General features: G+C 44.3%; 1 protein-coding gene across 2 annotated transcripts in view; it reads right to left on the bottom strand.

Annotated features, from left to right (window-relative positions):
- The window catches only part of RIGI (RNA sensor RIG-I), a 108,249-nt gene extending 85,331 nt beyond the window's left edge, over nucleotides 1-22,918 (bottom strand). For both annotated transcript variants that reach the window (XM_068234363.1, XM_068234364.1), the window contains exons 1-2: nucleotides 22,816-22,918; nucleotides 14,621-14,755 (exon numbers count right to left, since the gene is read on the bottom strand). In XM_068234363.1, the coding sequence (XP_068090464.1) occupies nucleotides 14,621-14,726 (106 nt within the window). In that variant the 5' untranslated portion in view covers nucleotides 14,727-14,755; nucleotides 22,816-22,918. The remainder of the gene's footprint in view (nucleotides 1-14,620; nucleotides 14,756-22,815) is intronic.
- Between the last annotated feature and the right edge of the window lie 1,188 nt (nucleotides 22,919-24,106).

Below are 24,106 nucleotides of genomic sequence, written 5' to 3'. Positions count from 1 at the left end.
TCTAATAGCTATAGGAGCTGCCATGCCCCCCCCCCCCCTTCTAGCTGCATATATTTATCCAGGGAAGGTGTGAAGATAGCATCTGTGTCTTCTGTACACTTTTTGAAGCACAGTGTCCTATCTCCCCACCCCTCTCCTAATGAACGTTTTAGTTTGTTAATGATTGCAATAAAATAATTACATCAGTCCTTATTGGCCTGAAATGTTTGCATTCGGACAGGGTTCGGGAAGCGGGGTAACACAATCCTCTACTAAACTTTTAAATGTGAAAAGAAGAAGGAAAATATACATTTTTTTTTATTAATGAGGTACATAGTTAGCATGCATTTTTAATGTGCTATTGAGGTGCCCTGGGAGCTATAAATGGTGCTCGGTTTACTTTAATGGACAATTATGCCACCAATATGTTTATAGATTGAGCAGCAGGAGGTGGGGCCTGCACAATGATGTTTCGCCCCCACAGTGCATGCACGTCTATATAATTGTGGCATTGCGTGGCATAGTGTTGAGCTGGCAGTGATGATCAAAGTATCAGATTAAAGTACAAAATAAATCCATGCCTTTTTGTCACTGCTGCACCTCATCCAGTCACCAAACTGTCCCAGAAGTTTTCATACCTCGACACACACAAGCAATAGAACACAGCAATACATGCATGCAGCTACATTTGAGTCGTCAGCAGGTGCTCGTCAGCCAATCAGGATGCACTGTCATACACCCTTTACCTGCCATACCACATCTAGCAGCCATTAGCATTCAGGTGGGAGGCTTCAGTTGGACGCAAATCGCAAGATTGCGTCGCTAGCAGGACCGCCCCATGCAGGCATCCCTCCCACAGGGGTCCCTCCCTAACCGCTCCTAGGACATGGCGGACAGGTGAGCAGTTAGGGAGGGACCCCTGTGGGAGGGATGCCTGCACGGGGCGGTCCTGCTAGCGACGCAATCTTGCGATTTGCGTCCAACTGAAGCCTCCCACCTGAATGCTAATGGCTGCTAGATGTGGTATGGCAGGTAAAGGGTGTATGACAGTGCATCCTGATTGGCTGACGAGCACCTGCTGACGACTCAAATGTAGCTGCATGCATGTATTGCTGTGTTCTATTGCTTGTGTGTGTCGAATTTAGCATTCAGTATGGAGGCAGTGTTGGTGGGTTTTCTGGATGTGAGAGGTCCAGAGCCTGGGTGTGAGAGGTCCAGGCCCACCTGCACTCCCCTCCAGGTATCGCGCATTGGCCTTGGGGCCCCGGCCAGTGAGAGAGGTCCGGGGCCCCTGGCCATCGTGCGAACCAGAAGTTTTCATACCTGTCAGGGTATATTGACAAAGATTGCGTTCACAGATAAACTCCTTTGATGAATAACAAATCACTTGACTGAAATTGAATTAACACACCTGATTCTGTAACAGCTTGTCTTCATTCTTTTTTTTTTTCAAAAAGTGTTTTATTTGAAAATTTTCAGATAAACATATGAACAGTTTCACTATTGTACGGAATAATGTTAACAAAGAGTACTACCCCTCTATATACCTACCCCCTATCTCTTCCCCCCCCCCCCTCTTAGTAACCCTCCACCCCTTTTCACTCTCTCTTTTTTTCTTTATGTTTACATGAGCCGTTACTTCAGCTAAGTTCTCTACCGTACTTGAAATTCTGAGGAAGTCAGTCTCTCTAGGTTCCATAGCCAGTATTTCAGAAGGCTATTGTATGTCAGGGACTTGATCTGAATGTCTCGTAGCCACTTCTAAACGGCCTAGGGTGCCTTTAAGTTGCTCTGTTGCATACCAAGAAGTATATTTAAATGGGCTCACCAGCCTTTGTAGATCACTGTTAGACATAGTCTGTAATAAGTATGGTTTCCATCTTTTGAAAAACTTCTTTGTTGACTTTTCCTTGTGGGTATGTGCCTCCAATTTCTCCAATAGCATAATATGTTTTAGTTCTTCTTTTAAGTCCCAAATAGTAGGCATTGTGGGGTAAATCCATCTGTTGTAGATTGTTTTTCGGGCTGCTAGTAGACAAATATGTATCAAGTCTGGGATGTACTTTAGGGAGCTAGTTGGGTCTAAATGATGGAATAAAAGCATCATCGGGTCCTTGATCAGCGTACATTTGCCCAATTTGTTAATAAAACTGAGGACTTTGTCCCAATATCTTTGAACATGTGGGCAGAACCAGATACAATGTATCATATTGGCTTTCTGCAATAGACATTTGGGGCAATGGTCCACGTACCCCGGGCGCGGTTCACGGTATACTATATTATAGGCGTATTTTGCCTGGTATATCATTAAAAGATGTGACTCCCTCCACCTTTCATTTGTCATAACTCTCCTGACTTGGTTATTCCCCTCTACAATCTTTATCTCTATATTGGGTATTGCAAAGTGTTTATTCCAGCTAGACATATTACATCTCACTTTATCTTGGATATTTACATTTTTTAAGCCCATTTGGATAGCAGATAGTGATAACATGCCTCCTGTCGGTTTTAAAAAGGTATCAAAAGGTGTAATGTAGGCGATAGAGGCTATATCGCGTATCTGGGCTCGGGCATATGATTGAATCTGTGCCAGAGTTAGGAAGTCTCGTCCTGGAACCCCATATTGCCGCTGTAAGTCTCTGAGAGGGAGCCACTTCCTCCCCCGCAAATCCATCAGATTCCCCAATTTAGTAATTCCCAGGTCCACCCACCTGCTATAGCTACTATGCATGTTGCCCGGGGCGAAACTTGGATTCCCCACTAGAGGGAGGTATTTTGAAATTTTCCAAGGCAATTTAAATATTTTTCTCACTTCTCTCCAGGTGATCATTGTGTCCCTATATACAATATTGTTTTTCAGGCGGGCTGGTATATTTTGCCAACTAGTATGTAAGAGGCCCAGCAGGTCCCAAGGTTCAGCTATACGGCGCTCCAGGAGAGTATTTGAAAAGCCTGATGTTCCCACTATCCAGTCTCTCACATGTCTAAAAAGGCAAGAAAGATTATATCTTCTAATATCTGGGAAGTTTAGGCCCCCCATCTCCTTTGGGAGTTGCAGGCGCACCAATTTTATGCGAGCTCTTTTACCTTTCCAAATGAACTTCACTATGGCTCTATTTAGTTCAGTTACGTCTTTATGCTTTATTAAAAGAGGCAGTACTTGTAATGGGTATAAGAGGCGCCCAAATGTGATCATTTTTACTAGGGCTATCCGGCCTATCAGTCCCAATGGAATATTTTGCCAGCCTTGTAGCTGTGAAATAATTGACCTGAAGAGAGGTGGATAATTAAGCCTATAAATGGAGGTGGGGTCCCTTCCAATGTCTATCCCCAGGTATCTGATTTTGTCATGGACTATTTTAACCCCCAAATTTCTAAATTCCTGTGGATTTACCAACTTAGAGAGTAGGAGGAGTTCACTTTTATCCATATTAATTGTGAATCCTGAGTGGGAGCCTATTTCTTTAATAATTCGCAGAGCTTTTGGTAGTTGGGTCTGAGGGTCAGATAAGAAGAGCATCAAGTCGTCCGCAAATAGTGTCTGGACCACTTTTAGTCCCCCCATCTGGATCCCTTCGAGTTCTGAATGTAATCTTCTTGCTAGCGGTTCCAGGGCTATATTGAACAAGAGTGGGGATAGTGGGCATCCCTGTCTCGTTCCCCTATAGAGTCTAAATGGTTGTGACAGGAATCCTGGGGTGCTCACTCTGGCCCTTGGGGATCTATACAAAAGACGGATCATGTTAAGGAAAGAACCCCCAAAGCCCATTTTGATAAGTACCTTTTCCGTCCACGCCCAATTCACAGCGTCAAAAGCCTTTTCGGCATCAAATGTGACTATCGCACTCTTTTTGTATGTCTTAGGATATGCTCGCACTTGTTCAAGTACTGACATCACCTTTCTAATATTAGAGACGGCCGCCCTGCCTTTGACAAATCCCACCTGCTCCCCATGAATCAGCCTGGGGAGCAGGAGGGCCAACCTATCCGCCATAATTTTAGTGAGGAGTTTGGAGTCCTGATTAATTAAGGACACTGGACGATATGAGCCTGGACTTTGGGGGTCCTTTCCCGGCTTCAGGAGTAGTTTAATGTATGCCACTCGTCCTGACTCTAGCATTTTTTCCCCCTTGAGGGTGGAATTGTATATCTGACGTAATACTGGTGTTATGTCATCCTTTAGGATTTTATAAAATTCCCCTGGCAGCCCATCGGGGCCAGGGGCCTTGTGATTGGAGAGGTTTTTTATTGTTTCTTTTATTTCTCCTTCAGAGATATCTGCGTTCAGTGATTCTAAGTCCTCCTGGGAAAGTTTAGGAAGTCTTATGCCATTCAAAATATCTTCCATTCCCTGATCGTCATCCGCCTTCTGTTGTTTATATAGCGTCTGGTAGAATTGGGTAAAGACTTCATTCACCTCCTGTGGGTGGTGTACTATCTTTCCTGTTTGGTTTTTTAGGGCAGTGACGATCAGGGGAGAGAAGCGACCCCTTGCCATAAGGGCAAGAAGACGGCCCGCTTTGCTCCCAAATTTGTAGTAATTCAGATCTCGGAATGATTTTTGGAGTAATTCTCTTTCCCTAAACCATTGATCTGCATTAGTCTTAGCCTGCAACCATTCTCTTCTATTCTGGGGATTTGGATTTATTCTATATTTCTTGTACGCGTCTCTTACCCGTTGCACTGCCTCTTCATATAATTTGGCTGTTTGTTTTTTCTTTGTTGCTGTGTAGGCCATGATTCTACCTCGCAGCACTGCCTTGGCCGCGTCCCAGAAGAGATGGGGGTCTCCCCCATGTTCCCTATTATCAATTTTGTATTCCAACCACCAATTTTTCAATAGAAGGTGAAAGCCCTCGTCCTGGTAAAGATGCTCTGGAAAGCGCCATATCACATCCGTACCCCTTTGAATTTGCTCACATAGTTCTATCCCAACTGGGCAATGGTCAGAGATGACCATGTCTAGGATTTCTGCTTTCTGCAGCCTATTAGCCAAAAATTCGCTCAAAAAAATGTAGTCAATACGCGATAGGGTATTATGTACTCTGGAGTGAAATGAAAATTCTCTGTCATATGGGTGGAGAAATCTCCATGCATCTACCAGTCGAAGGCTCTCCCCGAATCGTGAAAGGTCAGTGTTCCCCCCTTGCTTTGTATGTGGCTGCTGTGTTTTCTTCCCTGATCTGTCCTCATATTCATTCATGACCTCGTTCCAGTCCCCACCAATCACCCTTTTTGCGTCCGGCTGCCCAGCTAGCATCCATTGTAAGTCTTGCAAGAAATCACCTTGTTTGGTATTTGGCCCATATACATTATATATCTCCACTGTCTCGCCTGGCAAATAGAGCTTTACCCCTAGCCATCTGCCCTCGGTATCACTGTGAATAAGCTCCGATTTAGCTTTCAGGGATTTACTTATTAAAGTTATAACTCCTGCTTTCTTGCTCGAGGCAGGTGCCCCATAGCAGTCCGCCACCCAATTTTTCTCCATATATTTTATTTCATTCGTCCCCAGGTGTGTTTCTTGTAGCAGGGCTACGTCTGCTTTTAATTTTTTTAAATGACGCAGTACTTGCCCTCTTTTGATTGGGGATCTAAGACCCTTCACATTCCATGTTATGATATTAATGACCATGAGATATAACTTGAGAGGGATATAAGAGAATGATACACTTCAGGCAGATAGCTCTAGGCAGCTGACACATCATAAACCTCGGTAAAGTCCCAGTACCTAAATCATATTTTCCATGTATACAAGAGAAATAAGCTTGTTGTCTCTTAAGAGAGAGTGAAATCAGACCCACCCTAACCCTCCCCTTTGTACCCCCCCTTAAAGTTCCTGGGGACCTTCTGATCTTGTTTGGAATAAATTCCGGGGAATAAACTCCCAGAAGTATGAGCACAAAAGTTCCCAGAAACCGTTTCTTCACACCCTTTCGGCCTTCACTTCTTCCCTGTATGGCCTTATGCATTCAGCAGGATCTCCTCGACTGCTCCCCTGCATTCGCCCCATATTGTCAAACGTACCTTCTTGTAAGCTTTAGAGGATCCACAGCCCTTTATTAAATTAGAAATATTAACTGTGTCAAACAATCTTACGGTTTCTCATGCCCGTCTTTGATTTTTCATCTTAGGTTTCCCCCTCCTGGTCGTTCTGCCTCGAGGGAGAGGTTCTAGGAGTAGACCTTTTGGCAGCCGGTTGTGTCAGGAACTTTTCCGCATCTCCCGGGTCTTTGAAGATGTATGTTTCCTCGTCTGTCCCCGTGACGCGTAGGGTAGCGGGATACTGTAATGCAAAACGTATTCCTCTTTTCACTAGCTCTGAGCAGACTGTGTTAAATTCCTGCCTGCGTTTCGAGACCTCCAAAGAGTAATCATTAAAGATGAGGATGCGCCGATTGTCATACATGACATCTGCTTTGCGTGCTTTGAATGCTGTCAGTAGGCGTTGTTTGTCTTTGAAATCTAGGTAGCGCACCATCACTACACGTGGGGGTCTGCTAGACTCGCTGGTGCGGGCTGGGCCTACCCGGTGTGCCCTTTCTGCTTTATATGGGCTTTGCAAGCCTAAGAGTTCTGGCAGAGTTTTTTCGCAAAAGTCATCTATGTCACCTTGGGTATGTTTCTCAGATAGGCCCACTACCCTGATGTTGTTTCTCCTTGAGCGATTTTCTAGATCCTCCAGCCTCTCATGGAAGACTCGTTGTTGTTTCTTGGAGGAATCTAGTTTTCTGCTGGTATCCTCAAGGTCTAACTCGAGCTGTGCAATACGTTTTTCCGCCTCCCCCAGACGCCCCGCGTGCTCTCTCAACTGCTTGTTTATGGGGCCTAGTGACTTCTTCACCGCTCCTTCCACAATGTGTTGGAGATCCGGGCTGATTAGTTTTGCCACCTCTGCTGCTATTTCTCTGGCGTCTCGTTTAGGTCCGACTCCCTCTTCCTCCCCGCTTTCATTGTCCCAGTCACCTGATTGTGTGCTTCTTGCTGGGCTCCCGCCACGCTGTGTTCGCTTCTGCGCCATCTTTGCTGGCTGCTCCTCCGGGCGTTGGGGACGGCTTTTGTGTTGCGAGCGGGTAAGGTACTTCTCCATCCGCGGGTATTGCGTGCGGACTGAGTCGCTATTCGTGGGGGCTTCCTCCCGTGGTCTGTGCGCTCTTGTTGCGGGCTGCGGTAGCTTTTTTGGGGCGAGCGTGCACGGAGCTCCACTAACTCCGTCCGCTCATACAGGCGCCGGAACCGGAAGTCTTGTCTTCATTCTTTACAAGAGATGTCATGAACATCAAATTTCCCATTCACTAACGACGAGCACGAACTTCCGGAAAAGTTTGAGTTCGCGCGAACCTCCATAGACTTCAATGGGCAGGCGAATTTAGAAACCTACAAAGACTGTTTCTGATCACAAAAGTGATGGAAAACTAGTTTCAAAGGCTCTAACACCTGGACAGGGGCATGACGGAAGGGGATCTATGCCAAAAGTTCCACCAAAAACTACATAGTTGACGCAGAGTCGGGTTTTAATCCCTAAAGGGCAGAAATCTCAGTACATTCCTATATTTGAGGTCTAAAGGGCTGCTTTAAAATGCCCAGAGTGGTAATGTAAGAGTTATGCCCGCTCCACACTGACAGACCAAACTCTGCGTTTACCAAGATTGAGCACTAACAGGTCTGTAAGGCCCTTAGGTGTGTGGGTGCTGCATGCACGCTCAACTGAGGCAGACTGGCTCAGTGTACAGCTAAATTTTTATTTTTTTCTTGGGCCTATTTGTGAAAGACATTGATAAAAAATAATTTTGAAAGTTATTTATGTATAGAAAAGTTATTTTTAACAAATTAAAAAATACAAATTTATTTATAAAAAATACAAAATTTCAAGGTAATATTTATATTTCTGCATATGTATATCAGCGCCAAGAAATCAAATTGCCCGCCGCTGAGAGGAGAACAATGTCCAGAGTTCACAAAGAGGTAAATTACATATAATCAGCGCAGAATCCAAAAACAGAAGACAAGTCTTCAATAAAGAATAAGAGCAGGCAAATCTCCACCACAGTGAATGTTGGGGTCACGGCACAGCTCTGCAATCAGGCTTACCAGCTGGTGACAACCCACATTATAAGGTTGTATCAACGATTTGGTAGAACTTGGTAAAAACTCTATATTAAACGGTTTACACTTTTGCTGAATACACACGGTTCGTTCCCGAATCGAATGCGCCGCTCGATTCCCGACGAATCGATTATTCCCGAACATTTCCGAGCGCATTTCGATGATTTTTAGGTCGATTGCCATGTAAAGTATGGCAAATCGATCTAACGATCCATCGAACCGCGAATCGGACATGTCAGAAATAAACGAATCGACGGGAATTGAGAGGCGCATCGACTAGAATCGAGCGCGGGAACGAACCGTGTGTATCCAGCATTAGAGTTGCCGTTTGTATGGTTTTTATGATCTTTACTGATATCCATTCGTGAGAGGAATCATTGCTGAATTGGTGGATCCGGGACAGACTGTTGCTTCCTGATGTCCTACCAAATCGTTGATACAACCTTATAATGTGGATTGTCCCTAGCTGGTAAGCTTCTTTCCTGTTTCTGGGTATCCATGATTGCAGAGCTGTGCCCCGACCCCAACATTCACTGTGGTGGAGATTTGCCTGCTCTTATTCTTTGTTGAAGACTTGTCTTCTGTTTTTGGATTCTGCGCTGATTATATATAATATTTATATCATTTAAATTATAATTTTTAAAAAATGTTAAAGAGAACCCGAGGTGGATCTTCAGGGGGCAGAGGGTACACAGAGCCATGTTCTCTGCCTAATGACATGGCTCTGTGTCCCCCAATTGCAGCTCTCTGCCCCCCCACCACTGCACTATAGCCCCCTAAGTTTAGCAATAAGATTTGTAACTAACTTGGAGGTAAACATAATTCCCTGTTTAAAATGCCTGCCAGGGGCGTTCCTACAGGGTTTCCTAAGCTACAATTGGGCAGCTATCTCCTCCTGGCCGCACCTCCTGCCACTCCCCCACCTCCCTGCACGCTATGAGAAACAACACAGTCTCTCAGTGCAGCGTCGTGACCCAGTGGTTACGCAAGTAAAAGTGGGTCATTGCGGCTCAAAGGAGCGGTGGGGAGCGGCGGTTTTTGCAGCTACCTGATCCGCTCAGCCTGGGGATCAGGTAGCCTACTTTTTTTTTTTTTTTTTTGAGGCCACCTCGGGCTCTCTTTAACCTCCCTGGCTGTAATCCCGAACTGAGCTTGGGCTCCGTTTTAGGAGCTGGAAGTGGTAAACCTGAGGCTTCTCTTCATAGCAATTGGCCTTCTCTCTGGCCACCGGGATCCCCATGTCCCCGCTCTGATTCCGGAGACCAAACAGCCAGGCTTTTCCCTGCGGCTATCCGCCTCCTCTTCGGAATCCATATGCCCCCTCATGTCCCTCTGATTCTCCCCATGGCTATTGGCGTCCTCTTCAGCGTCCTCTTTGGCCACCGGGATCCCCATGTCCTCGCTCTGATTCCGGTAGCCAGGTTTCTCCCCGTGGTTGTCGTCCGCCTCTTTGGGATCGCCATGTCTACCTCTTATTTCCCCCACGTCCATTGGCCTCCTCTTCAACCGCCAGGATCCCCATGTCCCCGCTCTGCTTCCAGGCACCCGGCTGCCAATCACAGCACAGCTAACTATAACCATTTTTACTCCTACAGCAGCTGCAGTCATGGAAAATCCCTTGATATGTTAGATTTGTGTGATGGGTCTTATTGTTCCAGTTTTGCAACATTAAATGCAATAAAACATTGTCATGTTTGATCTTCATATTCTTCCTATGGTATTTTAGGATTTACAATAAACAAAAAGAGCTGTAATAGATGAAGGACACTATAATAGGCAGAATAGGGGAAATCTATAGAGAGCATTGTAACGGGGCACTGTAAAGTCCCCTCTACACCATGTAATTCCACATGCGATCGATCAAATTCGATTGGATCTATTAAATCAAACATGTCCGATCGAGATTCGATCGGTAGTGTGGTCGATTTTGCATAGTTATCAATGCAAAATCGACCACACTATTCATCAAATCCCGATTGGACATGTTGGATTTAATCGATCCAATCGAATTTGATCGATCGCACGCAGAATTGCATGGTGTAGAGGGGGCTTAATAAGGAGCATTATAATAGAGGAGCTCAATAATTCTGGGAGTTGTAATTAGAAGCACTATAACAGGACACTAAAAAAGAAGGGCCCTTGGGCTCTTTCACACCAAAAACTGTGAAATGCAAAACGCGATCACAAATGCAAACGTGTGAGATTTTCACTATGTTGGCCTCAATCGAAACGCAGTAACAATGCAGTAGAACTACGATTGCCTTATGTGACAGTCGGGTTCACCGGCAGAAATGCGCCATCTGCGCAATCATACAAAAATGTGCACAAGATATGAGTTGGAGAGCCCCTTTAAATTCATTAGCCTGCTTTTAGAAAACAGTGTTTATTTCAGCCCAGACCTCTGCTACACAGGGAAGAGTTGTATATCTCTTCCTGGCAAAGGGGCCATAAAGCAACAGACTCAGTTTACAGTCATTGTTCCCCAGAGGGAGTCCCCATAAACCCTAAACCAGAGCCATTCACATAGCTCAAGATTCAGATGTACTTCAAAGGTTTTGATAACAAGCTACATGGATAAGAAAATATTCTGCATGTCCAAGCCATCTACACATTAGAGGAAATGGTGTGGTGTTTATTCTGCCCTAGCGAGGGGTCCATAAACCATGATGGCAGAGTCCACTGGTTCCTACTTCAAAGGTGATACTAGCTAGGCCAAAACAACACCTGGTTGTAAAAGCTATAAAACCTTCAAAGAGACATTGGACAGGTTTGTACACTAGAAGCAGTGAATGGCCCTTAAACTGTTGATGGATATTGTGGAACCGTTGAGGACCAGTGGTGCACAATTTGCAGTGTGTCATGCGACCAGCGCAGCACACCTTCTGAGATGTTAATTGAATAAATAGCTGCCTCACAGTCTGAGATATCGATTCCATAGACAGAGAAGGTGTCACCCCAAGCGAGTTTGATATCGATTGGTTCAGAGCAGGATGACGGAATGTAAAATGTTGGTATTTATATGATATGTCAGATATTCACCGAGTTATGACCTAATTGGAGAATACCCAATTCAGTCCCTAAGACAATAGGGGCTGGACTTCAGAGGTCAGATTGCTAAGGGTGGGGAAACCTCTACCATCCACACCCTCTGGCAGAGAGAGGGTTAAAAAACTGGCTGGACACTCAGGCTGAAAGAGAGAGACTCCAGCCATCCTTGTACCATCACGGATTTGGCTGGTCTATCAAAGGACTTCTATCCATTCCACAGATTTTTTTCATTATTGGATCTTCTGTTGGACTTATTCATTATTGGATATCTTCTGTTGGACTTATTACTGCAAAAGGGCATACGGTAACTTGACACATTGCTCAGACTATCAATAGCTATTTTCACATTTAATCCTTATTATTTCTGTATCAATTTGTTTCTATTGCTATATTTTGTTCTGCATTATTTATTTAAATAAACGATTAAAAATCGTTCGTCTAAGTGCTGTTCTGAAAAAAATCTCGGCAAAAAAGTTCACGTTTCCTGAGAGACATTACCATAACTGTTCTGATATTATTATCGTTAGTTTTGCTATCTCTAGAAAGGTTGTGTATTAACCATTTTTCCTACAGGATTAAGCTAGAGTTAGACTCAGCTTATTCGCACTCTTTATTGTGGATTGGTGGCAGCGACCTGGTCTCTATACGAGATCACAGATTATATCGATTGTACATACAATCGGAATTGGACTGTGTGTGGACTCACCAACCAATCCAATAGGTTACTTTGCCTGCAGTGCTGACTGCCTTCAGGATTCCCTCAGGGTCTGAGGCTGAATGGTAAACTGCGGCAAAGGGAACAAGAATTGGAGGGTGACTGCGCATATATCACAATTGTCGGCAGTGGTGCAAACGATCTTTTGGCGTCAGTCTGTTCACCATATATCAAACCATCGGATGTGCCTATTCCCCGAATGGTAACGGTGTCAGATTAGACAAGCTTGGCGCACAATGTCGCATTATTACCTGAAGACCCAGCAACCTGTCTTTTAACGTCAGCTCTCTCACAGTCTTACAAGCCATCGGAGGCGATTAATCCCTGATGGTACTAAAGTAAGTTAGAGGGGATCGCGGAGCTGGACGTCACACCTTATTAGAAAATCAGGAACCCATTTAGTATGAATGAATGCATTACCATAAATCCATTTGTAACTTTACTTGACTTGCATTTTGAAAAATTGCAAGCCTTTTTAAAAATAAAATGGAAAGCAGCTGGTGCGAAAGGGCCCTCACACCAACTGTGTTCCGTTTTGTTTTTGAATTGGCTTGCAATTTTCCAAACTCAAGTACAGTAAAGTTACAATTGGAATCGTGGGAATGCATTCCTACTGAATGCATTCCCCATTTTCTAAAAAGGCAATTATAGTTCTGCTGCATATTTCCTGCGTTTCAATGGAGGCCAACATAGTGAAAATCGCAAAACGTAAAATGTGTTTGAGATTTTTGGTGTGAAAGAGTCCTAATGGGAGCTAAACTAGGAAGCTGTTATAAAAAGGTTTTAAACACATCCCCTTTTAGACATTGGCTCCTGCAAAATAGCTCAACACACACTTATATCAAATATTTAAACAGTGATACCTTAAGATCTTTTCATTTATGTTGAGGTTCCTCAAGGGTAACACGGCTGAGACAGGCAGGGATAAGGGATGGACCCAGACTTTATTGACCACAGTAATTTTATTACATTTGATCCCACTTCCTGTTTTCTTTAACAAAGGTTTTGGCAGGGTAACCACAGTGGTGAGGGGAGGTTCACCAATATTTTTATATAAACCACACACCAGGGCTCTTCAAGGTCTTCTGCCTGTTGATCTGACAGTTCCCCTTGCTTCTTTCCTGTATGGAACAAGATTACTCACTGTAACAAACGTTGGAGAGGCAGTTGTGGTGAACAGCGCTACCACCGCAGCTGCCTCCAGCTCTCTGCCTTGCAATCTATCCGTGCCTCGGACGTCTAGCACGCCGAGGACGGGTTTGTCAGCTGCACATAAGGTCGCCTTATCGCGTGCGCACGCGCACAGACAGGACCTTTATGTGGGGAGGAGGCGCGTCAGCTGGCTGGCCGGCTGACGTCAGAGGAGACACTCGCTGCTCCTCATTGGCTGAGAGGAGTAGGCGTGACGGAGGGGTCTCCTCTGCTTCATAAGCCAAGCTGAATCACTCGCAACTTGTCTGCTGTTGCGAATACTTGGTGTTGGCGCTCAGACCTTAGATAGTTCCGGTGTGCTTTGATCCGGGAGGAAACCGGGGATTTCACACAAGATAGGAATTGTTTGATAGCTATAAGATTATTCATTACTGTGTTATTATCTGTGCATGACTCTGGCTCGTTCTGACTACTCTTCTGCTCAGTGATTCTGTACCTCTGTCCATCTGATCTGGCTGCCGACTCTGCCTGTTTAAACCTTCCTGTCTCTGCCTTCCGATTTTGTACTGCATCTGTCTGTCTGTTGCCAACCCGATTAGTCTGACCACTCTACTCTCACCAGAGGGCCCTTGACTCTGGTTAGGGGCGCTGTACTGTTAGTACCCACCAGCTCCTCTGGTGAGGTATAGCTAAACCTATCAAGTACTACTGTTGCACCAATCACTATACTTGCTATTGCTGTCACATCAGCTGTCTGATATACAGTACCTGCATTATAGGTGATTCTGCAGATCACCATATAATCAGGTATATATCTGCATTATAGGTGATACTGCAGATCACCTAATAATCAGAACTCTGTTTCTTGCTGACACAAATCGGTACACTCACACATCTGGTATCTGCTATCTGCATATTAAATCTAGGCACTCACAATAGATGACACTCTGCCAAGGCAGCCATTAATGACCATCGCAGATGAGAATCTACCATGTGTACAGAAGGACCTTGATGTTTCCTAAAGACCCAGCATGCCAGATCTTTAGCAACAAGGCCACCTGAAAGACCCCCAAGTGCATTGTCTCCTCTTCACCCTGCCCATACATTTCACTTGCAGTTTGTGACTCAGGGCCAAGGTCATTAGTAATCCATTATGATGATTAACGACCAATGTTATTGTTGCTGCGGGAACTTGGGCCTCACTTGCTTGTCTCCTCTTCTTACCTTCTTCACAGATCTGAACAGGCCATCATTGATTCCAAAATGATCTCCATTATTTGTTTCAGATGAAATATTTTAAAGTGCAGTGTTCTCCCTAGGCTCGTTTAGCCGGGTGCTCCACCTGGCTAGTTTTGGTGAGCACTAAGCTGTCATCGGCTTACCTCCTCCTTTGCTATAAGCAGAGTTGTGCAGAGAAGCATTCTCTCATCTCACCCCACCCAGCTACTTTTTCATGCCACCCGGCTGGAAAAATATTCTGGGGAGAACACTGAAGTGCGTCTGCATCTCCAGGATGTTCAGACAAGTCAGGTAGCTTTCACCATATATTGCACTATTATGATTGTTTATACATTTAGTATTAGTATTTAGTAAGTATTGTGAGACATAAAAGAATCTTACTTTGTGGCATCCAGGTGCTCATGTATCCCAGGATATAGGAAGGTCGCAGGATGCTCTCAAAGTAGTTACTGAACATCTTCAGGTGTTCCTTCACCTCAGAGCCCATTTTCCCTCAATAACAAAAAAAATTGTTCTCTAGAATAAAGACACAAAGAGAGTGCAGTAAAAAATTAACAACATGCTCCTATGAGTGTACTCTGTACAGCACTGCCAAAGATTACGGCGCTATATAAATCTATATATATATATATAAAACCGGATGTATGTATGTGTGTATGTATGTGCTGCGATCACGTGAAAACGCCTTTAGCCAATTAGATTTGTTTTATTTATATGGGAATATACAAATTATTGATACCAAGGACACCAAAGCTCATAAACGTGGTTATTGAGGGACTCTATGTCAAGGTCAAAAAAGTGGGCGGAGCAAAAAACTAAATTTTTTACATGGAAAAATATAAACTGCAGCCATTCTGAGGCCCAGTGCACACCAAAACCGTTAGATCCACAAAACGCTAGCGGTTTTGGGTGCGGATGAGTTTAGTCCCAGTGCACACCGGGCGGATCTTGATGCGATCCGCCGGCCGCATCTGCCTCAGCATCCACGTGGCTAATGTATCTCTATGGGCTGGTGCACACCGGCGGTTTGAGGTTTTAAGCAAACCGCAAACGTGCAGCAAGAGGCACGTTTGCGGCTTGCTAAAAACCTCAAACCGCCGGTGTGCAGCAGCCCATAGAGATACATTAGCCATGCGAATTTTCAGGCGGATCCGCCCAGTGTGCACTGGGCCTCACACTGTTAATGCCAGGGTTCTCAAACTTGACACAGTTGGCCACTGGGTGACTGAGATTAACCACTTGAGGACCTAGGGCTTTCTACCCCTTAAGGACCGGCCACTTTTTTTCCATTCAGACCACTGCAGCTTTCACGGTTTATTGCTCGCTCATACAACCTACCACCTAAATGAATTTTGGCTCCTTTTCTTGTCACTAATAAAGCTTTCTTTTGGTGCTATTTGATTGCTCCTGCGATTTTTACTTTTTATTATATTCAGCAAAAAAGACATGAATTTTGGCAAAAAAATGATTTTTTTTACTTTCTGTGCTGACATTTTTCAAATAAAGTAAAATTTCTGTATACATGCAGCGCGAAAAATGTGGACAAACATGTTTTTGATTAAAAAAAAACCATTCAGTGTATATTTATTGGTTTGGGTAAAAGTTATAGCGTTTACAAACTATGGTGCAAAAAGTGAATTTTCCCATTTTCAAGCATCTATGACTTTTCTGACCCCCTGTCATGTTTCATGAGGGGCTAGAATTCCAGGATAGTATAAATACCCCCCAAATGACCCCATTTTGGAAAGAAGACATCCCAAAGTATTCACTGAGAGGCATAGTGAGTTCATAGAAGATATTTTTTGTCACAAGTAAGCGGAAAATGACACTTTGTGAAAAAAAAAAAAAAAAAAAGTTTCCATTTCTTCTAACTTGCGACAAAAAAAAAAATGAAATCTGCCACGGACTCACCATGCCCCTCTCTGAATACCTTGAAGGGTCTACTTTCCAAAATGGGGTCATTTGTGGGGTGTGTTTACTGTCCTGACATTTTGGGGGGTGCTAAATTGTAAGCACCCCTGTAAAGCCTAAAGGTGCTCATTGGACTTTGGACCCCTTAGCGCAGTTAGGGTGCAAAAAAGTGCCACACATGTGGTATTGCCGTACTCAGGAGAAGTAGTATAATGTGTTTTGGGGTGTATTTTTACACATACCCATGCTGGGTGGGAGAAATATCTCTGTAAATGACAATTTGTTAATTTTTTTTACACACAATTGTCCATTTACAGAGATCTTTCTCACACTCAGCATGGGTATGTGTAAAAATACACCCCAAAACACATTATATTACTTCTCCTGAGTACGGCGATACCACATGTGTGGCACTTTTTTGCACCCTAACTGCGCTAAAGGGCCCAAAGTCCAATGAGTACCTTTAGGATTTCACAGGTCATTTTGAGAAATTTGGTTTCAAGACTACTCCTCACGGTTTAGGGCCTCTAAAATGCAGGGCAGTATAGGAACCCCACAAATGACCCCATTTTAGAAAGAAGACACCCCAAGGTATTCCGTTAGGAGTATGGTGAGTTCATAGAAGATTTTATTATTTGTCACAAGTTAGCGGAAAATGACACTTTGTGAAAAAACACAATTAAAATCAATTTCCGCTAACTTGTGACAAAAAATAAAATCTTCTATGAACTCGCCATACTACTAACGGAATACCTTGGGGTGTCTTCTTTCTAAAATGGGGTCATTTGTGGGGTTCCTATACTGTCCTGGCATTTTAGGGGCCCTAAACCGTGAGGAGTAGTCTTGAAACGAAATTTCTCAAAATGACCTGTGAAATCCTAAAGGTACTCATTGGACTTTGGGCCCTTTAGCGCAGTTAGGGTGCAAAAAAGTGCCACACATGTGGTATCGCCGTACTCGGGAGAAGTAGTACAATGTGTTTTGGGTGTATTTTTACACATACCCATGCTGGGTGGGAGAAACACCTCTGTAAATGACAATCTTTTGATTTTTTAACACACAATTGTCCATTTACAGCGGTATTTCTCCCACCCAGCATGGGTATGTGTAAAAATACACCCCAAAACACATTGTACTACTTCTCCCGAGTACGGCGATACCACATGTGTGGCACTTTTTTGCACCCTAACTGCGCTAAGGGGCCCAAAGTCCAATGAGTACCTTTAGGATTTCACAGGTCATTTTTGTTTCAAGACTACTCCTCACGGTTTAGGGCCCCTAAAATGCCAGGGCAGTATAGGAACCCCACTAATGACCCCATTTTAGAAAGAAGACACCCCAAGGTATTCCGTTAGGAGTATGGTGAGTTCATAGAAGTTTTTATTTTTTTGTCACAAGTTAGCGGAAATTGATTTTAATTGTTTTTTTTTCACAAAGTGTAATTTTCCGCTAACTTGTGAGATAAAAAAAAAATAGCGTTGACAGATAGTGACAGGGAGTGATTGATGGGTGATTAGGGGGGTGATTGGGTGCGAACAGGGGTCTGGGCAGGGGGGGGTCTGAGGGGTGCTGTGGGCGATCTGGGGCAGGGGGGGGAGAAATCAGTGTGCTTGGGTGCAGACTAGGGTGGCTGCAGCCTGCCCTGGTGGTCCCTCGGACACTGGGACCACCAGGGCAGGAGGCAGCCTGTATAATACACTTTGTAAACATTACAAAGTGTATTATACACTTTGTATGCGGCGATCGCGGGGTTAACATCCCGCCGGCGCTTCTGTATAGCCGGCGGGATGTTGCGGCGGGCGAGCGGTGACAGGCGCCGGCGGAGGATCGCGTCACGGATGACGCGATCGCTCCGCCCATGCCCTTAAATGGACCGCCGCCTCTGTGGGTGAGCCGGTCCTTAAGGGCTCCACTTCCCGGCCGCCTCTGTGCGTTAGGCGGTCGGGAAGTGGTTAATATCCAGAAAAGTGAGTGGAGCCAAAAACAGCCAATCATAATTCACCTATTGATTTTCAAGGGGAATATTTACGTTGCTGCCATTCTTACTCTCTTAACGGCAAAGGCCTCAAACCTGGTACAGTTGGTCATTGGGTAAGTGGGGTTTACATTTTGAAAAGGGGGCTGGGCCACAAACAGCCAATCAGATTTGTTTATTTTCAGTGAAAGCTCACAAACTTGGTCTGTGAGTGACTGTATGTCAAGGTTAAAAAAAGGGGGTGGAGCCAACAACTAAATTTTTTACATGGGAAAATATAAACTGCAGCCATTCATAGGGCTGGTGCACACCGAGCGGCTTTTTGGGCGTTTTCAGATCCGCTTGCGGCTGTGGATCCGCTTGGTCAATGTATCTCAATGGGGTGGTGCACACCAAAGCGGGAGGCGTTTTGCAGAAACGAATCCTCCCGGGGTGAGGCATTTTTTGGATTGTGGATGCGTTTCTGCCTCAATGTTAAGTATAGGAAAAACGCAAACCGCTCTGAAAAACGGCAGTTCAGAGCGGTTTTGCAGGCGTTTTTGTTACAGAAGCTGTTCAGTAACAGCTTTACTGTAACAATATATGAAATGTACTATACTGAAATCCGCTGCAGCAATCTGCAAAACGCTAGCAAAACGCCATAGAAATGCTAGCATTTTGCGGATCTGCTAGCGGTTTTTGGTGTGCACCAGGCCTTACTCTGTGAATGGCAGGATTCTCAAACTTCACACAGCTGGTCACTTGGTGACTGGGATTAATATTCAGGAAAGTGGGTGGAGCTTGCCACAACCAATCAAAGTTCACCTATTGATTTTCAAGGGGAATATTTATATTGCTGCCATTCTTAAGGTGGCCACTAACGGTCCAATTTCTAGCGAAAAATCGAAGAAATAATGATCGGATTGGTTGTAAATAATCTCCATTGGTGGACACAATCGTTTATGAATGAGTGAAAAAAATGTCGTCCAAATGAATTTTCGTCTAACCAAAATTTAGATTTTCTTGTTGGTTGTGATAGATAGGAAGCAAAGATTGGTTCGTTGATGGTGTAGTGAACGATGTATTACAATATTTCACTTCTGATCAGAATTTCTGATCGCTCAAACGATTTTTTGCTTGAAATTGGACCGTTAGTGGCCAGCTTTACACTGGCAGAGGCCTCAAATCTGGGACAATCAGTCATTGTGAGATTGGGATTCAAATTCTGAAAAGGGGGTGAGGCCACAAACAGACACATTTTTTTTATTTCAGTGGTAAAATGCAAATTATCGATATCAAGGACCCCAAAGTTTATAAACTTGGTTATTGAGTTACTGTATATCAATGTTTGAAACAGTAGGCAGAGCCAAAAACAACTAACTTTTTACATGAGAAAATATAAACTGCAGCCACTTTTACACTGTTAATGGCAGGGTTTTTAAACTTGACACTGTTGGTCAATGTGTGACTGGGATTAATATTTACATTATATAAATTACTCAAAAAGGAAAACTGAAGTTGAATGGGAAATGGGGAAAATAAATGATGATAATAATCACTGATCTAAGAAAAACTTTTCATGCATCCTGCCAACAATAGATATAGAAAGCAACAAAAAAGAATAGCCAATTCTCTTTTTTGTTGCTTTCTATGATTAATATTTAGAAAAGTGGGGGGAGCCTACAACAGCCAATTAAAAATCACCTATTGATTTTCAAGGGGAATATTTAAACTGCTGCCATTCTTACACTGTTATTGGCAGAGGCCTCAAACCTGCTACAGTCGGTCAATAAGTGACTGGGGTTCAAATTCACTAAAGGGGGCTGAGCCATAGACAGCCAATCAGATGTCTTTGTTTGATAAACTGCTTCCATTCACACAATTTTGATGCCAGTTACCTGAAAGTTTATAAACTTGGTCATTGAGTGACTGTGTGTCAGGGTTACAAAAAGTGGGCGTAGACAAACACAAATTTCACTGGAAAAATGTAAACTGCAGCCATTCTTACTCTGTTAATGGCAGGGTTCTCAAATTATGCACAGTTAGTCACTGGGTGAATGGGATTAATATTCAGAAAAATGGGTGGAGCCTACAACAGCCAATCAAAATCCACCTATTAATTTTCAAGGGGAATATTTAAACTGCTGCCATTCTTACACGGTTAACGGCAGAGGCGTCAAACTTGCTACAGTCAGTCATTGGGTGATTGGGGTTCAAATTCAGAAATGGGGGAGGAGCTGCAAACAGTCAATCAGAATTGGTTCATTTCAATGAGAAAATACAAATTATTGATGCCAAAGACCAAATAGTTCTTCTCCATTCATTGCAGAAAACCAAGTGCCCCAGTTTATTTAATTTTGCGTGGGATCCTGCCCCTATTCCTGTAGACAATCCATTGCTGGGCTTCAGAATTCCACTGCAGTGTACTGTGGGGAGGACAATGCACAGCCAGACCACATCTTTGGGGAATCATACAACTGATACACATGGCAAGTGCCTGGGGTGAACCACCACCAAAGCGTGAGGGCCCATTCACACTTGTGTGTTTTCAGAGCGATTTCAGCTTTGCTGAAAATCGCTAGAGATTTGAAAAACGTGTGCACAATGAAAGTGTATGGAAGTGTTCTCATCTAAGCGTTTAGCGATTTGCTGAAACGCAAACGCGTTGCATGCAGCGTTTTCTTTGAGCGATTCTGGAGCGATTAGCGATTCAATAAAAGTATTTGAATTTAACTAGAAATCGAAAACCGCTAATCGCTGGAAAAACGCTCTATACTGTGAAAAATCGCTAGGAAAAAACGCCAGAAAAACGCTCAGCGTTTTGCGTTAGCGCTTAGCGATTTCTAGTGTGAATGGGCCCTAAGGTGCCATTGACACTCCATCTGCTTTTTCATGTTCTTCCACAATGCAGAAATTTGTAGAACTGACAGCTCAGGTCAGTAATTGGCTTGTTTACTTCATACATATTTTTCCGTTTATATTAATTAATTAATTAATTATTTTTAATTCACAGTCTTAATATTAATTTGGCCACAAATGCACGTTTAAATATGCACAGATATGCAGGAAACCATGCTCATGAAAACGCACAAATTTCTAGTGTGAAAACGCAATTTGAGTGTGAGTGTAACTTACGGCGGGAATGCAGCGCAAAGGCATAGGGCTTGACTCACTAAACCGTGATAACGGATATCACAGTCCCACTAGCGTTTTGCAAACGTTATAATGCGCGTAACTGGTTTCAAGTGCAATCTGTTATGCGCGTTATAACATCCGCAAAACCATAGTGCGACCGTGATATTAATTATCACGGTTTAGTGAATCAAGCCCCTAGTGTGAACTCACCCTGAGGCTAGGTTCACAGAGGGCATTACGTTCACTGTAACTGCAAGGACGCAATAAATCGGGAAAGCTGCGCTGCACGTTATATGAGTGTTGCGTCACATACAGTCAATGAAAAGTAAGCTTCAACGTCAGGGCCCTCTCACACTGGGGGGGGGGGGGTATTTTTACTGCACCTCACGTTACCATGTGTCTTCTGCGGCGATCTGCGCCTGCCTGGAAGTCATGTTAGTCTATGGCGACGCAGAGATGTTTTAAAAATTACCAATGCAACTTTATGGCGCAATTCTGCATTGCCCGAAGCAGGAAGTGACTGCAAGCGTGCGTCACTTCCTGCTTGGCCCAATGCCAGATGGGGAATAACGTGTAGTAACAGTATTTTACGAAGGCCTGTTTCTGGCGGTGCGATGCAGCGGAAGCGACACACTGCATCACTGCCGCCAGTTTACAGTGTGAAACCAGCCTCATAGTTAAAGAGTGCATTTTTCAGCAACGCACTGCACGCCATTATATTGCACCTGTCACACTGTGAACATTGCATAGATGGTGCATTGCAGTGTGGCATGCCATGTTACAATGTGACTGTTACGCCCCACCGCGACGCACCACTGGGTATCTGGTACTAATGTGGAACAAACATGCATGTAACAAACAGCCAATACATTTGTATACTCTTCCTGCGTTAAGGTGGCCATAAACAGGTTCAAGTTTAAGCAGATTCGAGCAAGGTGTTGCACTGACAGCTACTGTCCCATGTATGGCTATAACATGTATCTTATGTAATAAAACCTAAGTGTCCCAGCGTCATCCTGTCCCTGTGTCATCCTGTCCCTGCTACTGTGCATGTGCAGCACGGACAGCCGTTGGGACAGGAGGATGGGGCCAGGGAGCCAGGCAGGCGTGTGAGCCGGTGGACAGGTGCGCGTGTGCGGCAGACGGGTGCTCGCGCGCAGCTGATGGGTGCGTGCGAAGGCGCACTGGCATGTGGCGGTGGTGTGACAGAGACCTAGAGCTCGTTTTTAAACGGGCTTAGGTCAAGTAGTGGTTCTATAACAGGCTAAATTATTGATTACTCATTGATCAAAAACAATTGTGACTCAGTGCTTAATACAAAAGCAAAAGAATCAGCAATAGCAGCCAGAGTATTCCTCAGTATACATTACACACTATTTCTGCAGTGTACCCCTCCCTCATACCTGCCAGCAACAACTGAACATAGAAGTCTATCTATGCTATATAGTTAGTCATATACCACGTCTGAAATTAGAAATATGCAGTTGGAAAATAACCACATTGTTACAATGCTGCAAGGCTAAGCTCGTTTTGTTTACATTCTATTGCTTTGTGGTTGTAATGTCTTCTTTCTTACCTTATTATTTGAGGTTGGTTGGGGAAGTTCCGAGCAGCAAGCAACACTGTAGCTGCCGAGATGCTGTTGTGTTGTCAGTCACTGTGTGCCTCACTGAGCTAGTATATGTAAGCTGAACACGGAAGAAGAGCCATCCCATTACAGGAGAAACGAAACTGAAGCGTCACTGCAGCCAGCTGACTCTGCAGCCCTCATCTGCAGACACTTCTAAACAGGAATCTGAAACTACACTTCATGCTGGAGAATCGAAAACAATACTAATGCTGGGAATACACGGCTGGATTTTGAGCCATTTAAATGGCTTGATAGATAATTACCGACATGTCCGATGGTTTCCGCGCTCGATTTTGCATGGGGAACAATGGGAAAAGATAAGGAAAACGAATGGAAGATAAGAGAATCGGGCGCGAAATCGAGCGGAGAATCGATCGGGTGGGATAATCGAGCCTCGAAAACGTACCGTGTATTCCCAGCATAAGTCTGGCCTTGTTCACATTATAGGCGGTTTTGTAAGATTTTAAGCGTGGGCGATTTTCAAAATCACCCTGAAAGCGCTTGTGCAATGATTCTCTATGAGAGTTCATATCTGAGCGGTTCGTTTGCGATCCGCTTAGAAAAGTGGTGTTTGGGCCATTTTTGAGACGATTTGCCTCAATGGAAAGTATAGCAAAAACGCAAAATGCTCACAAAATCGCTTTGGCAAGCTTTTTTTTTTTTTTAAATACATTGTATTATCTTTATCCAGGTCAAAAGATGGAAGTGCTCTGCAAAAGCGCTTACAAAAATGCCCACAAAAACTAGCGAACACTCAGAAAATCGCCCGAAAACACTTTAAAAAAGCTTGGAAAAAAAGCCAACCGTGGATGGACACGCGAGCCGAACGCAATGTGAACAAGGCCTTAGGAAACTGAATCACTGCATTAATATAGCATTTGCAGTGCACTTCTTGGAAACAATTTTAAGGCTGGTTTCACAGTGGGACGTTACAGGCGCACGTTAGAGCAGCCTGTAACGCACCCCACCGCACAGCAATGAAAAATCAATGGGATGTTCACAGTGCCCACGTTGCAGGCTCGGACTGAGCCACCGAACCACCGATGGTCCCCGACTGCCCCTCCTCCTGGGGGGCACAGCTTGGAAGGGGGGGAATTGGGCACAGAGCGGCGGGGAGGAGGGGAAGCGTCCCCCCCTCACTCACCTAGGGCCCCCCCCTTCCGCGCACCCCCTCCTCCAGAAGTACAGCCAGCAGCGAGCGGAGAATAGCTACAGAGATGATGCTATCTCCGCTCCG

The sequence above is a fragment of the Hyperolius riggenbachi genome, chromosome 1 (genome assembly GCF_040937935.1).
Source record: "Hyperolius riggenbachi isolate aHypRig1 chromosome 1, aHypRig1.pri, whole genome shotgun sequence".
Classification (NCBI taxonomy): Eukaryota; Metazoa; Chordata; class Amphibia; order Anura; family Hyperoliidae; genus Hyperolius; species Hyperolius riggenbachi.
This window is presented reverse-complemented; position numbering and strand designations above follow the sequence as displayed.